The following is a 14893-nucleotide window of genomic DNA, read 5'->3' on the forward strand; positions in this document are numbered from 1 at the left end:
GTCCTTCTCTTCCTGTTTCCTCCTCCCTGTTGGCGTTTCTCAGACATCAGTTAGCCGTCCACCACCGTGTTGCTTTTTGCTCTGTGTACCACCTGTATCGTGGGTATCACCTGTTTTTTCCTTTAACTCAGCTCACTCCTTTTTACTTAATCAAACTTATTTTCAAATGAAACTTTCTATCACCAGCGTTCCCACTGTGGCTCAGCAGGTCAAGAACCCGACTAGTATCCATGAGGGTACAGGTTCGATCCCTGGCCTCCATCAGTGGGTTAAGAAGCTGTGATGTAGCTGCAGATGCGGCTCGGCTCTGGCGTGGCCGTGGCGTAGGCCGGCAGCTACAGCTCTGATTGGACCCCTAGCCTGGGAACCTCCATATGCTGCAGCCCTAAAACACAAAACAAACAAAGAAAACACCTTTCTATCACCACGTGGAAAACCAGTATTACTTTCTATAAATAGAAGTAATAAATAAATTCATTGAAAAATGAATATCTCGTAAGAGTAACTTTTAGAAATTCTGGATAGATTATATTGCCTGTATTCTCTTTGTGAAAAGCAAAGCAAAGCAATGGTAGGGGCAGAGTTAGCACCTGCTGAAAGGTCTTGGGTCCCCGCGGAGACTTCCTCCTGATTTAACCAGGAAGACGGAAAGGAAGGCTGCGTTTTCCTCCCGCTCTGTGGCTCCGGGTGACCGGCGTCTCTGCCCAAACTCACCTCCCCGGAGTCACACCCGTCCGTGATCAGCCGTCAGGAACCAGTGCTGTTGAGTCGCCGCAGGCCGCTTTCAATCGGAGGGAAGGAGGTGGGGAGGAGACGGGAGTCCTTCGCGGCCGGGGAGGCGAGAGCCCTAACGCCGCAGGGATTCCCCCTGGCTTTCCAGGCTCTGAAGGGCTAACCACGGCACAGCCTCTTGGCCGTAGCAAGATGAACTCAGTTCTGTTCTGTTGAGGGAGCAGCTCATCCATCATTCCCATTGTTGAGAGAAAGGTTTTGTTTGTTTTTTAGGGCCGCACCCTCGACATATGGAGGGTCCCAGGCCCAGGGGTCGAATTGGAGCTGCAGCCGCCGGCCTGCCCCCCAGCCACAGCCACGCCGGATCCGAGCTGCATCTGCCACCTACACCACAGCTCACGGCAACGCCGGATCCTTAACTCACTGAGCGAGGACATGAACCCATGTCCTCATGGATACTAGTCGGATTCAGTACCACTGAGCCACGATGGCAACTCCCAGAAAAAGATTTTTGAAGTTTCTCACTTGTTCAATGTCGTTTGCAGTGGATACGCCGTAGAAAGAATCAGTATTTTTACATTTTGTATAAATGAACTGCTCAGGAATGATACCAATTTTACTGTTTTAGAGTAAATACGTTATTGACTGGGATAAGCCAAAATGAAAGGTTTTCTGAGTAACTGCCTGTCTAAAAGTAGCCAATGACAGATGTGTTAAAAAAAAAAAAAAAATCTGTGCCACAGCCTGAAGCTCTGTGCATTTCTGGTTTCATTTATACTCAGGCATTGGTTAAAAAGGCAGAGAACAGGGTAGAAACAGCCGGCTGGGGCTCCCTGAAGAACTGCCCCCGCCCCCGGCCCCGCCAGGCGAGCACGCTCTCACCTCTGCCCCGTGTCTCCCCCAGCACAGGCGCACGTCTGAGACGTCCATCTCACCCCCGGGATCCAGCATCGGGTCACCCAACCGAGTCATCTGCGTACGTATCCCTTTGCAGCCACCGACGGGCCTCGCTCACCCCCAGGCCTGGCCACGGAAGAGCGTCTAAGGCCAGCCCTCCAGCCGGTGGCTGGTGTGTTCGGTCACCTGCCAGGCGCTGGGCCAGGTCCCGAGGGGCAGTGGGGGACAGGGACGCCGTGGGCGCTGCCCTCACGGAGCCCGCAGGGGTCGCGTCGTGGTCGCTGGCAGCCCTGAACCCAGTGCCGCGTGCTCTTCCCGGGGCGAGAGGAGAATTCGGAGCAGGGCGCATTCGCGGCGGCCGGGGTGGGATGGCGTGGGGCGTTGGTGGTGTGTCCTAAAGAGGCAGAAAGGGGGGAGAAGCCACGAGAGCCTGAAAACACGACCGTGAGGGATTTGCAGACCTGGAGAAGGGCTTCCTCCCTCCCCGGAGCCTGCAAACCCGGAGACGCCACCCTTTTGCGGGGACGCGGCAGAAGGGACAGCGGTTCAGTTAGAGGCCCTCACAGGCCCCGTGGACGTGTCGTAGGTTCATTCCTCAAGTGCATACGGAGTGGCTCCCCCGGGCGGGCTGGGCTCTGGTGCTCGGCGCCCACCTGCGGCCTGTCCTCATAACACGGACCCCGTAATTCCGCGGATAATCAGACACTGTTGTAGTAAGTGCTGGGAGGGAAAGCGCAGGCGCTCCGAGCGGGCTGCCAAGGAAGGAGGGGGACGCTCACGCTGGGGACTCAGCAGGAAGGTCACAGAGCTGGGGGAGCGGAGCCCGAGAGGCCTGCGGCGAGCAGGGGAGGCCGGCGCAGCAGCTCGGGTCCGACTCCGGCTCTCCCAGCCTTTCTCAGCTCAGAGGCGCCCTGCCCGCCCTCCTAAGAGGCTACACAGGGAGGCGCCAGGCAGCCAGCCCTGGGGGCCCTGCCCGCCGTGGCTCCATCACTTCGCTCCAGATGCAGTGTGGATCCCTGACCCCGGCTTACGCCCGTCATGAGACTGTGTCCTTTCCTTTCCCCTCTGTTCCAACGAAGAAAGACCTACAAGCTGTCCTTGACGGCAACTTCGGCACGGGTCAGTACGGCCAGGTGGCTCCCGCGAAAGACAGGCGACTTTGGTCACAGGCTGTCCTCACGGAAGATTCCAGCCCAGGGCAAGAGCCCTGTGAATGGGGACAGGCACAGGAGGCTAAGGAGCTTAGTTTCAGGGCCTGCAGGTGGGAGTGCTACCCACAGAAGCGAGCGAGTCTCTCACAGGGCGTCCCCAGGATGCGAGAGCTCAGGACACACACAGCTGCGCGGAGGCCCTTCGTCCCTGGCTGTCCCCTCTGTGCTCCTGGACCCGCACTGGCTCGTGTGGAATGAGTTAGACCCTGGTGACCTTCACCCTGCAGTTCTGGAGGTGGCTCGGGGAGCTGCCGCTGAGGGAAGCAGCCCCAGTGCAGGCGCAGGTGAGCAGCAGCAGCCAGGACACCTGCCACCGGGCGCCCCAGGTGGGGGCTCCCCTGAGCACAGGTACCCCTGGCCTTCCAGCGCAGGCACCTGCTCCCTGCCTGCTCCGCGCTCGGCTCCAGCTGCGCTGGGGAGTGCCCGCCCTTGTCACATGAGCCGTGTTCCAGTCAGACCATCCCAAGCCTTCTCTCCAGACGGAGCAGAGAATCCCTCCGGCCACTTTGGGGCGGTTCGGTAACAGGCAGAAAGATTGAGTGGTGGGTCCATGCTGGCCACTGCGGAGGTTCGGTGTGGGAGTGGGATGATCAGTGAGCTGGGGCGGGGGGACAGGCTCTTTCAAACTCTGCTCCGCAGCCCACTGGCTGCGAGAATCACGCTCAGGTGTTCGACGGGGGCCAGCCCGACCTGCGCTCTGCCTGCCTGCCTGCCTCATTGTGCTGGGAGCCTCTGCTGTCGCTGGACTTGGAGGCCTAAGGCTCGTTTATAACCCTGCAGACAGAGCAGCTGTAGGAGGAACTGGAAATTCAGGATGTTTGAGGTCTCTTGGAGTAAAGTACCGAGACGGATATTGACATGTTTGTAAGATACGAGTTTGTTCTCAAGGTCAGGATCTGACATCCCTGCAGACAGGTCGGCGAGTGAACTCTCCGGAGAAGGTTCCTTCTCTCCACCCCACCCCAAGTTGCTACAGACGTGGTGTCTGACGCTGGCAGGAAGGGGGCCTTTACAGAAGTGCGGGCAGGGTCAGGGGACACCCCGGACCCCATGCAGCCTCCAGTGGGAGGCTGTCACCACACTGAGCCTAAGAGGGGCAGCCGGAACAGGAGCCAAGCCCACCGAGGCCGGGCAGGGTGGCCCCACAGCCCCTCTCTGCTCAGCCTCAGTCTGCGGAGCCCCACCAGCCAGGCCCAGCTGAAGGCCAGGGAGCCTGTGACACAGTGTGTGAGGCGCCGGAGCCCAGATCAGGGCCAGGAGGAGTGGGCGGTGACCACAACGGTGCCCAGACAGCATCCTGGCTGGGATGGGGACAGTAGCGGAAGGGCCTCGGAGGGCTTTTAAAACATCAGGGTCCTAAGGTCCCCGTGGACGTTGTTCCTTCCACGGTGGTCGTGACCCTGGGACTCGCCGGGGGGGACCTTACAGGCCAACACAGTCTCCTCTGATACTCTCTCGGTGGCCTTTCTCTTAGTCCCCCCCATCTCAGGACCTTGGGAGCCACGGTCGTCATGGGCAACAGATCCTGACTGACCGGAGCAGAAACCAGATGACCGGCCACCCGGGATGGCCGAGGGCAGGGACACAGTCACAGGAAGGACACGGCGACAGGAGCCGTGAGGCCTGGGCTGTCCCAGGCCGGGGAGGCGCCTCTAGGTCCTGGCGGCCCTAGAGGGCTGACCTCAGGCAAAGGAAGCCATGGAGGCCAATGGGGACAGCAGGCTCCCAGGCTAGACTGCCTGGGTTTGGATCCTGGTCTTGCCGCTTGTTAGCCGTGTCGCCTGGGCAAGTTCATTGATTCCGCTGTGGCTTCTCCTCCTGCAGAATGAGGATGAAGTTACTAGCGTGTACTGCGGGAGGTGTGGGTTGTATGGATTGGTCCGTGTGAGGGACCCAGGGTTCCTCGGACTTAGGCTGGCTCGTAAGTGGTCACCAGATGTTAGCCCGCGATCCGCTGTCATGGTTGGTTCTGCCTTTGCCGCCTTCATCCCCTTCCTCAAGGAGGCTGCGAATGAGGCGCCTCCTGTGTGGGGTCGGCAGGCAGGCAGGCCGTGCAGTTGAGACTGGAGCCAGCCCACAGAGTCTCCTGAGCCTCAGTTTCCTCGACTGGGAAATGGGCATAACACTGACACGGGGGTGTCTGACGCTTAGCGGCATTCACGGCCATACGGCGTGGGACTCACAGCACGTGCTCGGTCCCCCTCGGCCCTGGTGGGATGGATGGGTCGGTCTTGTCCTAACATCCGCACGTCTTCCAGCCTCACCGGAGAAGCTCGCTCCCTCGGCCTGGCTTTTGTTTCCTCTCCTTTCGCTCTTACCTCTCCGCGTCTTTCCTGTCTCTTTCCCTCTTCCTCAGGCTAAAGTGGATAATGAGATCCTTAATTACAAGGACCTGGCAGCTCTCCCCAAGGTTAAGTCCATCTATGAGGTGCAACGCCCCGACCTCATTTCCTACGAGCCTCATTCCAGATACACGTCCGACGAGATGCTGGAGCGATGTGGCTACGGCGAGGTACGGCGTCTCGCCCTCTCTCCGGGGCTGCTGGAGCAGAGGCGGGCCCGTGGGGTCCCCAGTCCCTCCAGCACAGAGACTTGGCTTCCATGGTGTTGGCCCCCAGACTCTTTTAAACTGGCGCTTATAGGCAGCATTTAAAATTAAGCTATTTCATCCAAAATCTAGCTTTTCTTGAAAAATCAGGGCAACACTATGCTAGTATTTCTACCCCCTGGAGGTGGGGAGCAGCACCCATATGGGCAGGACATGAGCTCCCCAGTTCCCCCCGGCCCCCACCGTTTTGCTGAGAACCCCAACATCAAAGCTGAGAACCTGTGACCACTCGTCACTCGAGCTATTGCTTCTTGTGCGGTGGAGAGATTTTATGCTCAGCCCGTGGCTTTCATCGCCACCAGACTCCGTGGCCATTTAGGTCTGTGATCCCTGCCCAGGGCATTGCACCTGGCCGTCCGCCCCTGTGCTCAGAATAGAAGACCCTCTTCCAGCAGCTCAGCGTCAGCGGGCTTTTGAAATCGTTCAATGATTGCAGGTGCCTGGAGGTCCCTGGCCGGCCACATCCCAGGCGGTGTCTAACCCCACCCGGCCCCCTGAGCTGAGGTCAGGTGGAGCTTTAGACGGAGCCCTGACCTGCTCGGTGGGGACCGTGTCCTTGTCCCCACTCGCCACTGCCCCTTCCTAAGACGAAGGGGTTCCATGTGTTTGGAGCCCAGTGGGTTCTGGCCTCTGAAATGCACCAGAAAACGGCACCAGGTGTTGGTGAAGCCGCAGTCGGCAGACCGGCTTCGGCCCCCAGAGCTGTTTGGGCTCGCTCAGGAGTGTCTTTTAAAATCTAAGTGAGTTGCCCACGTTTAAACTTGAGGAGATGCCACAGAAGAGTCTGCAGACTTGAGCTGTGTTAGCACGTGGGCGATTGGGGCCTGGGTGCTCTGTGCCCAGCACCTCCCCGCCAAGCCAGCCTTGAGGCACCGGCCTGGCCCTTGCTTGGCCAGCATCTGGGACCCCTGCCCCGGCCCTGTCCTTGGGAGCCACAGAAGGGGCATGGCCGGTAGAGGGACCAGGAAGGGCCTGTGGTGAGCAGCCTGGGTCCAGGGGACCCTGTGCCCGCTCCTTCTCATCCCTCTGGGATGTGCTTTTTCCTGCTTCTAAGAAGGGGCCTGATGTCCAGGCCCCCTCCTGCCCAGCCCTGCCGATGTGCCGGGATCGGGGCGGGGCCGAGGCGGCTGCGGCCTCTCTGCTCCTCACGGAACCGCTCTGGTCCCTTCCTCTCCTGCCCGCCTTCCGCTCTGCCTCGCTGCCTTCGCACCGCACCTCCAAGTCGCTGGGAACGCTGTCTCCCTACTCTCAGGTAATTGAACCGGTTCTGGACACCGTTACTGTGATTGCGTCTCTCTGTGCCGACCAAGCACCCGCCGCATGCCCCCCAGCCCCGAGGTGCTCCCCCAACCCGGGCAGAGAGCGGAAGACTTAGGGGCATGACCTGGAGGAAGTGGCAGTGGCTTCGAGGTAGAGATGGCTGGGCTGGAACCGGCTGTGCGTTTCCACCCAGAGGCGGCCTGTCCGACGCGCCGGGATCCTTGGCCGGGATGTGGGGACTTGACGCCCTTTCCACGCGGGGCCCTGAGTGACGCTGCAGGGCCTGCCGTCTCCGCGGCTGTCCGCAGGCTGTGTGTGGGACCCAGGGAGGGTCCCCGCACTCAGAAGGGCAGCATCCTGCCGCAGCCCCCGGAATCCCAGATGCCACGTCATCCGCCCACCCCGCCTGCTAGACCCTTGGGTCGCAGGCCTCCCTAAGGCAGGTCCCGCTCACGGCTTCGCTTCCTCCCCCAGGACATCTATGAGAACCTGGACCTCCGGCAGAGACGGGCCTCCAGCCCGGGATACATCGACTCGCCCTCCTACAGCCGGCAGGGCCTGTCCCCCACCTTCGCCCGCTCGCCTCACCACTACTACCGCTCCGGTAAGGAAGGGGGAAGCCCCCAAAGGGACAGGAAGAGCCGGGGGACAGCGCAGTGCTTGATGTCCCCAGCTGCAGAGACACGGGGATGTTTCCGTCACAGCACGGGCTCTGGAGGCCTGCGGCCACCTAGGTGACTGTCCAGGTCTCCGTGCGTCCCTGCAGAAGCCCCTGGAAGGTGGAGGGGGGCCCCTGGTACTGAGAAGCAGCAGGAGGGCGGAGGGTATGGCCGGCAGCCCAGCCACCCTGGCTGGGAGGAGACGTCCCCGTCCCTGTCCTCCTGCAGAGGGCAGAACCAGAGGGCCCGCATCAGGGCAGTGGCCTGGCCTTCAGCAGGGGACCACCTCGAGGTTGGGGATGAAGTGGGCAGAGCAATTAAGGGAGGGCCCCAGGTGGGGGATGGAGGGAGCTCAGAGGGGCAAAGATGCCGTTCGGAAGCTCAGTGCTGTGGATTCTTGCCCCCACGCAATCTGCCTGTGGATGAAGCAAGAAAGCAGGGTCGAGTCTGTCTGTGCAGCCAGGCGCATGTGAGCACAGCCCCCCACTGTCCCTGCTGTCGTCACCTCACTGCTGCTTGACCGCCGCCACCGCGTTAATGCCTGTTCTCTCTGTGCCTCTGTTCTCTCTGGGGACCACTGCCTGCCTGCTCCAGGGCCCGAGAGTGGCCGGAGCTCTCCATACCATAGCCAGTTAGATGTGAGGTCCTCCACTCCGACCTCTTACCAGGCTCCCAAGCACTTTCACATCCCAGGTAGGCGGCCAGCCTGGCGCTCCCTGCGTGGATGCATGCTCCGTGGGGTCGCCGGGCGCCCTGCACCAGCACTGCGGGGAGGCCGGGGGGGGGGGGGGCGGGGGCCCCTCCCTGACCAGCCACCGCACTGCCCCACCCCCAGCTCCACCCACAGGCCTGGTCCAGCCCTAGACAGAACCAGTCTTGACCATCAAGAAGCAGCCCAGGGAAGCGCCTCGAATGTCTGAGGGCCGGGATGGGACACGGCGGTAACCCCGCTGGAGGGCATGGGCTTTTGCATCAAAATCTTGGGGTCGAATCTCCGTTCTGCTTATAAGCTTGTGACTTCGGGCCAGTTACATAGCTTCCGTGAGCCCGTGTCGTTCCTTCTGTAGAGCCAGGTGTTGTTCTGGGCTCTGCAGTCACAGCTGTGCTCAAACCTGCCCAGATCCCACCTTCACGGTGTTTAAGTTCTAATTGTGGGAAGAAAGCTAATAAATGAATAGACAGATGAGGAAAGGGTAGCTTCAGGACACAGGTGCCGACTGCAATAAAACGGGACTTTGCCACAGGTTGACAGGGCGGGGAAGGCCGGGCAAGGTGGTCTGTGAGGGCTTCTCGGAGGAAGCCCTCGGATGACTTCTTCATCCAAGTCAGAAGAGAAGTCAGGGGAAACATCCTGCGTGGGGGAACAGCAAGTCCAAAGGCTGACCCCGTGCCAGCCGCCGGCAGGTTGGCCGGAGGTGGCAGGAGGTCAGGAGGGGGCGGGGCCCAGTGACCCCAACAGGGTCTCATCCCAAGTGAACAGCGGCGCCCGGCCTGGACCCCAGTCTCCCAGCCCCAGGTCAGGTTTGCACCCCCACCGCCCTCCCCAGGAGCTCCCCCTGCCGTCTCACCCGCGCCTTCCTCAGCTGTCCCATCCTGTCTGTTTTTTTTTGGGGGGGGGGAATGGCTGTGGCTGCAGCACTCTGGGGACCTGCACGCGGAGTGCGGGGTGGCCACTGCATGGGGTCCCGCTGAGCATGTGCCTGCCTCGTGCCCGCACGCCCACCATTCAAGCCCAAGTCCCTTCCGCAGCCCCGTCTGGGTCCCTCGCCCTTGGTGGAAGCTGATGGCAGGAGGCTGGAGTTGAGCTTCGGAAGAGGAAGTCGGCGGGGGGACGATGGGGGCCCCGGGAGGAGTCGCTAACCGTCTCTCTTCCGGACCACCTGACCAAGTGCTGTCCTTTTCTCCTGTCTCTGTCTCTCCTCCCCACTGTCCCTTCCCCGGGCCGTCCGGCCGCCGGCAGCTGGAGAAAGTAACATCTACCGGAAACCGCCCATCTACAGGCGATCTGGTACGGGCGGTGGGCGGGGCCTCAGGATAGGGCGGTGGGCGGGGCCTTGGGGCAGGGCGGGGCCGCGGGGCGGGGCGGGGCGGCTGAGCCTCGGCCCTGGGGAGGGCCTTGGTGTCATTTCACAAGAGCAGGGAAGGCCTCAGACCCCTTACACCCTTTCTCACCCCCACCCCCGTGTGGTGTCCCGAGTCCGTGGGCAGAGTAACCCTGGTCACATGCATGTGGCCCTGGGAGAGTGACACTCTGAGGCAGTGGTCCTCAAACTTGGCTGTTTGTTGGCATCCGGGGGATGCGTACAGGTTCCTGGCCCCACCCCCGACCTAATGAGTCCCCGTTGGTATTTGTATCAGTTCCTCCAGGTAACTTGAAATACGCCCGGCCCAGCTCTCTCGGTTCTCAGTCTGCACGTCCTGAGAGTGAGCAGAGGCCTGGGGAGGGGGGAGCTGGGAGTGTCTTCATCCATCCGCTCACTCGTTCAGCGTTCCTTCCAGAACAGTCTGTGGACCAACTGGACCCAAGAGATTTGTTTAACAAGCAGGATCCCCTGCCCACTACCGCCCCCCACCTCCCCCGGCCCCCTGGATTAGAAGCACTAAGAGGTGTGGTCAGCATCAGCCCTGTAAGCGGCTTCATGCAGGATCCGTGTCTGTGCTCAGTTCGGGCACCACCACCAAGACCGGTTGGTTCTGGCACAAGCACGCAGCTGAACGTGCTCCCCTCCTCTGAGGATGCAGTGGCACAGCTGCTGCCCTTAACACCCTTGGGTACTTGGGGTCTGGTTGGATCACATGGGGAGCACAGAACTGGCTGAGCAAGGAAATGGGCAGAAGCAGCGCTGTCCTGGAGCTGGTGACGGGGGCAGAGTATAAATGGGGCTCTGGGCCCTTAAGACCCGCCTGACCATTGTGACCAAAAAGGGATCTGGGCTGTGGTCCAGGTGCGTCCTGAGCAGAGCACGTCTACCTGTGGCCGTGGAAAGGCACCAACCCTGACAAAAGGAGTTTGACTTGAAATCCAGAAAAGGCCCCCTTGTTCCCCACCCCCCAGGACTGTGTGGAATTTTCCAGGTGGCTCGGGAGCCTGGGGTAGGGAGGGCTGTGCTGACGAGAGGGCAAGAGAAAGGGCTGAATGAGATCGGCCGGGGTGGCAGGGCTGCCCAGGAGCCAGCACACGGAGGATCTGCACGCGCTGGGCTCAGCGCCGCGGGTTCAGCAGGACGCCTGCCACTCTGGCCCGCGAGCCCAGAGCTGCTCCCTGCAGCTTCTCTCCAGAGAAATGATGACGCGCCCAGCCCGTGGCCCCAGCTTCTCGTCAGTCTTTGGGCCTGGGAGTCATGGCGCAGTGGGTGTGGTGGTGGCCTTCAGGGGGAGGTGGCAGCTGGATGACCCTTCAGCCAGCAGACCAATTCTGAGACTCAGAGACAGAGGACGCCGAGGCGGAGGGGGCCCGGCCTGCCGAGTGCCGCAGCTGAGCCAAGTGACAGAGCTGGAACCAGCCCAGCACTGCTGACTGTGTGCTGCGCCCCTCGGGCCGCCTCGTCTCCCCAGGCAGGGCCTGTCGGGCAGGCCTGAGGAGGAGACTGACCTGGCTGACTGAGCAGGCCCCATCTGCTTTCCCGCCCTGGATGTGCCTTCTGGGGGCTGAGGAGCCAAGGGCGTGGGCTCACCTGGGACTTGAGACAAGTCCCTCTTACTTGGGGGAGCCGTGGACTTAGCAGAGGGAGTCCTGAGCCGGGGTCCAGGCCGGGCCGGGCCCAAGTTGCTGCGTGGTCCTGAGCGAGCCCTTTTTTCTGGTGTTTGGATTCCCATCCATAAAGTGCAAGGCTTGGTCTCGGTGCTCTTCCAGCTCCAGAGCTCCACGACCCAGACACTGGCCTGGAAGTGGCCTCGTCCCTCTGGTCTGGAGGCTGGCTGATCTGGGGACAGAGTCTGGGATGCTCTTCCAAGACATGCTGCCTCCCCCTAAGTCCTCTCTTTGGGCCCTTTGCAGGCGATCTGTCGACGGCAACCAAGAGCAAAACGAGTGAAGACATCAGCCAAGCCTCCAAGTACAGCCCAGGCTACTCGCCAGACCCCTACTACGCTGCGGAGTCTGAGTACTGGACCTACCATGGCTCCCCGAAAGGTACTGCCCTCCACGGGGGAGCTGAGGTCGGAGCCCTGGCACCTGCCCCAGGGACCTGGAGGGCCACTCTTTCCCACACTGATGCACTTACACCCTCAGAAAATGTGGATTGAGAACCAGCCAAGGGCCCTCAGGAGACACGAGCAAGCAGACTAGACCAGGTCTTTGCCCTTGTGGCCGAGATGAAGATCGCAGCTGGGGGGGGGGGAGTGATGTACAGCAGGTGCAGGGGGCACAGTGGCCACGGTGGCCAGCCTGGAAGAGGGCACAGACTCCCCAGACAGAGGCTCAGCTGCCGTAGGAAGGCTGGGGAGCAGGTAAGCCAGCAGCACGAAGAAGCGCTGTGTGAGGACCCCGGCTGGGAAGGCAGGCTCCGGTGGGGGAAGGGAAGGCCTGTCGGCTTGACCTTGAGCTCAGAGGGGGAGGGGTGGAGGTCAGGGAGGAGAGGCCAGTACCCACGGCCTGTGGATCGAGGGCAGGGTTTTGGTCTTTATCCTAAGACAAAGGAAGCCACTAAAAGGGGTGACACAATCTAATGGGTGTTTGTAAGAGGCCACGTTGGCCGTAGGTGGGAAATGGCTTGGAGAATGGGGAGATGCAAGGGGTCTTAATGGCCCTCGGGTGCCATCCACCCAGTCAGACATTCCAGCTGTTCCTTTCAGGGGGAGCAATTTTCACTAAGTGCCACTTTGGTTCGGCACATACCTTTATTAACTGCATGTCCATCTTGAACAAAGCTTCCTGGGAGCCCAGCCTCAAAGAATTCTCCACTGAGAAAGGTGATGAGACAAGGCAGCTGTGACCAGAGTGGGTCGTGAGCAGTGCTCGGGGGAGATCAGTGGTCAGGGTACCACAGGTGAAAGAGACCACGACCAGAAGGCTTCGGGGTGGGGGGAAGTCTTAGAGGGGAACTCTTGCAGTTACACACACACACAAAACAAAAAGGACTCCAAATGGCTTAAGCAGAAACAGGGATTTCCTAGGTCGAGAGACTGCAAGTCTGTGCAGCGCGGCTGTGCAGAGTAATGGACACCAGAGGACCTGGCTTGTCCCCTGGGTTGGGGGGGCGCCAGCCTCAGGCTGACTCTGCCTTCATCATGGCAAGATGAGCTCTGGCAGGGCAGGTCCAGGCTTACCTCCGACCCTTGGCAGAAAGACGACTTCTCTCTCCCACCGGAGAAGTCCCACCATGGAGGCTTATTGGCTGGGTTTGGGCAGTCGGCTTCACCTGCACATTCTGGCCCTGGAATGGAGGGGATGCCGGGTGTCCCCAAACCCGGGGCCCAGGATGGAGGCAGCTCCGCAAAGGGCACTCTCCAGCCACTCAGCTAGAACGTGGCAGAGCCAAGAGGAAACCCCCGCCTTTTGAGGCTGAACCACCCCCATGCCTCCACCCTGGGCAGGCTGAGTGGGGGAGCATGAGCAGGAACTGATCCTGTCCGTCTCCCATCAGTGCCCCGAGCCAGAAGGTTCTCATCTGGAGGAGAGGAGGATGAGTTTGACCGCAGCATGCAGAAGGTAAGTCGGCCGTGCCACTAATGAGATGCTTAGATGGTGTGTCACAGAGGGCTTTTTCATTTGTGATGGACAGAAGCCAAACTCAAACTCACTCATGATGGAAAACAGAAATGCAAAACTTGGCATAACTGAAAAGTCAACTGGTAGAAACAGCTTCAGGTAGGACTTGATCTAGCTGCTCAACAAATTGCCATAGGGAAATTCTCTCTCTGCTCTGTGTTGGCCTCATGCTCAGGCGGGTTCTTCTCACGTCGCGGTCAGCAGGTGCCAGTGACTTGTGTGTTGCTGGAGGGAATGCAAGGTGGTGTGGCTGCTGAGGGAGTTTGTGGTTCCTCAAAAAGTTAAACATAAAATTACCACAGAAACGGTCAACTGGAAAAACATGCACAACCTAAAAGATGAGAATTACGTTTTATTCAGCAGACACACTGAGGACTTAAGCCTGGGAGACGGCCTCTCAGATGCTCTGAGGGAGTGTTCCCAAGACGTGAGGGAGGAGTCAGGATATATGAGTTTTTGAGAAAAACAAACAAACATTGCTGCTAATTAAAGAAAAAGCAGACATCTCCACCTAATGAATTTAGCCCTTTTCTATGCATGGGAAGATGCGAAGGTCTGGGCTCAAAGAAAACCATGCCTTTAAAAATGTGCGCCTTAACTACCCAGGGTCTGCCTGTCCAGCTTTTGTCCACCCTGAATCCCCTAGGGCACACGCCTCGGGTGGCTGCAGAGGGCGCCGGCTGGATGACTACAACATCCTTTGTTTACAGCGCCCCCTCTTGGTCATGAATGCAATCAATATTTGGGCGGTACTGCATGACGGATTTTGTCCCTTGGCACTAGGAAGGCTCTTTTCTAGATCACACAGAGATTCTCTCTCTTTTTTTCTTTTTGTCTTGTTAGGGCTACGCCTGCGGCATGTGGAGGCTCCGAGGTTAGGGGTGGAATCCAAGCTGTAGCCGCTGGCCTATGCCACAGCCACAGCCACGCCAGATCTGAGCCGCATCTACTACCTACACCGTAGCTGAAGACACCAGATCCTTACCCACTGAGTGAAGCCAGGGATTGAACCTCCATCCTCATGGACCGTAATCAGATTTATTTCCGCTGAGCCATGACGGCAGCTCGCACAGAGATTCTCTTGCTAGGCCACTCGGTGTGCTGATTTTTTTTTTTTTTTTTGGCTTAGGCCCTCTTGATAATTTAAAAGTCTCTGGATCACCTGTCTTACTAGGCTGTTATCTAGGAAATGTTTTCCCTTGATGCTTCTTCCCATAGTTAAACTTGCTCTATTACAGTTATTCTATGTAGAGTTTTATATATATGCATATGTGATCATTGGCCTCAAGGCATCCTTAATTTTGCTGGAGGTGTATTTGTACGTTGGGTAATGCAGGAGTCAACAGTCTTACAAACTGACAGGATATACGCGTTACAGCTGGCAGCGGAATAAGCTGATAGTGCAGCGGAGAGAGACGCAAGGCGTAAGCAATCTGAAAACGAGAGAGACCAGAGGAGAAGCCAGAGGCTGGAGGACCAGGGAGAGGGGACAGATGACAGTCCATCGTGATGTACACAGATGTGCGTTATCGCCGTGTACAGGCCGGAGGGTAGGAGGCAAAGTTTTCTGGAAAACAGGCTAGAAACCAGCATATTTCAGAAAAAGAGTCATACAAGCCATCCTGTTTATCAGTTCATTCTGTTTATCAGATCACTCCCGCAGATCTAGACGCAGCCGTCCGGTGTTTCAGTAGAGTTTCTAAATGTCTCACCCAGTTGAGGAGTATAATCTAAACGCCATTAAACTTGTATTTAGCAGAAAGTCCTTTTTATGAATTCTCTTCGAGATCTTCATTTTACAAAAGCATCAGAGTAA

The 14893-nt window shown here is 59.1% G+C and overlaps 1 protein-coding gene and 1 long non-coding RNA gene across 6 annotated transcripts in view; one reads left to right on the forward strand and one right to left on the reverse strand.

Annotated features, from left to right (window-relative positions):
- Window positions 1–14893, forward strand: part of ABLIM3 (actin binding LIM protein family member 3) — a 128338-nt gene that overhangs the window by 84230 nt on the left and 29215 nt on the right. For 2 of the 5 annotated variants that reach the window (XM_047779005.1, XM_047779004.1), the window contains exons 10-15: window positions 1637–1708; window positions 7183–7312; window positions 7962–8060; window positions 9328–9375; window positions 11365–11499; window positions 12953–13017. In XM_047779005.1, the coding sequence (XP_047634961.1) occupies window positions 1637–1708; window positions 7183–7312; window positions 7962–8060; window positions 9328–9375; window positions 11365–11499; window positions 12953–13017 (549 nt within the window). Of the gene's footprint in view, window positions 1–1636; window positions 1709–5196; window positions 5353–6670; window positions 6701–7182; window positions 7313–7961; window positions 8061–9327; window positions 9376–11364; window positions 11500–12952; window positions 13018–14893 lie in introns of all 5 variants that reach the window. The other 3 variants (XM_047779009.1, XM_047779006.1, XM_047779007.1) reach the window with 3 other exon arrangements.
- Window positions 13052–14893, reverse strand: part of LOC125126510 (uncharacterized) — a 121983-nt gene continuing 120141 nt past the window's right edge. The window contains exon 4 of the long non-coding RNA XR_007134652.1: window positions 13052–13349. This is a non-coding gene — a long non-coding RNA (uncharacterized LOC125126510). The remainder of the gene's footprint in view (window positions 13350–14893) is intronic.

Source organism: Phacochoerus africanus, chromosome 4 (assembly GCF_016906955.1).
Source record: "Phacochoerus africanus isolate WHEZ1 chromosome 4, ROS_Pafr_v1, whole genome shotgun sequence".
NCBI classification, from domain to species: Eukaryota; Metazoa; Chordata; class Mammalia; order Artiodactyla; family Suidae; genus Phacochoerus; species Phacochoerus africanus.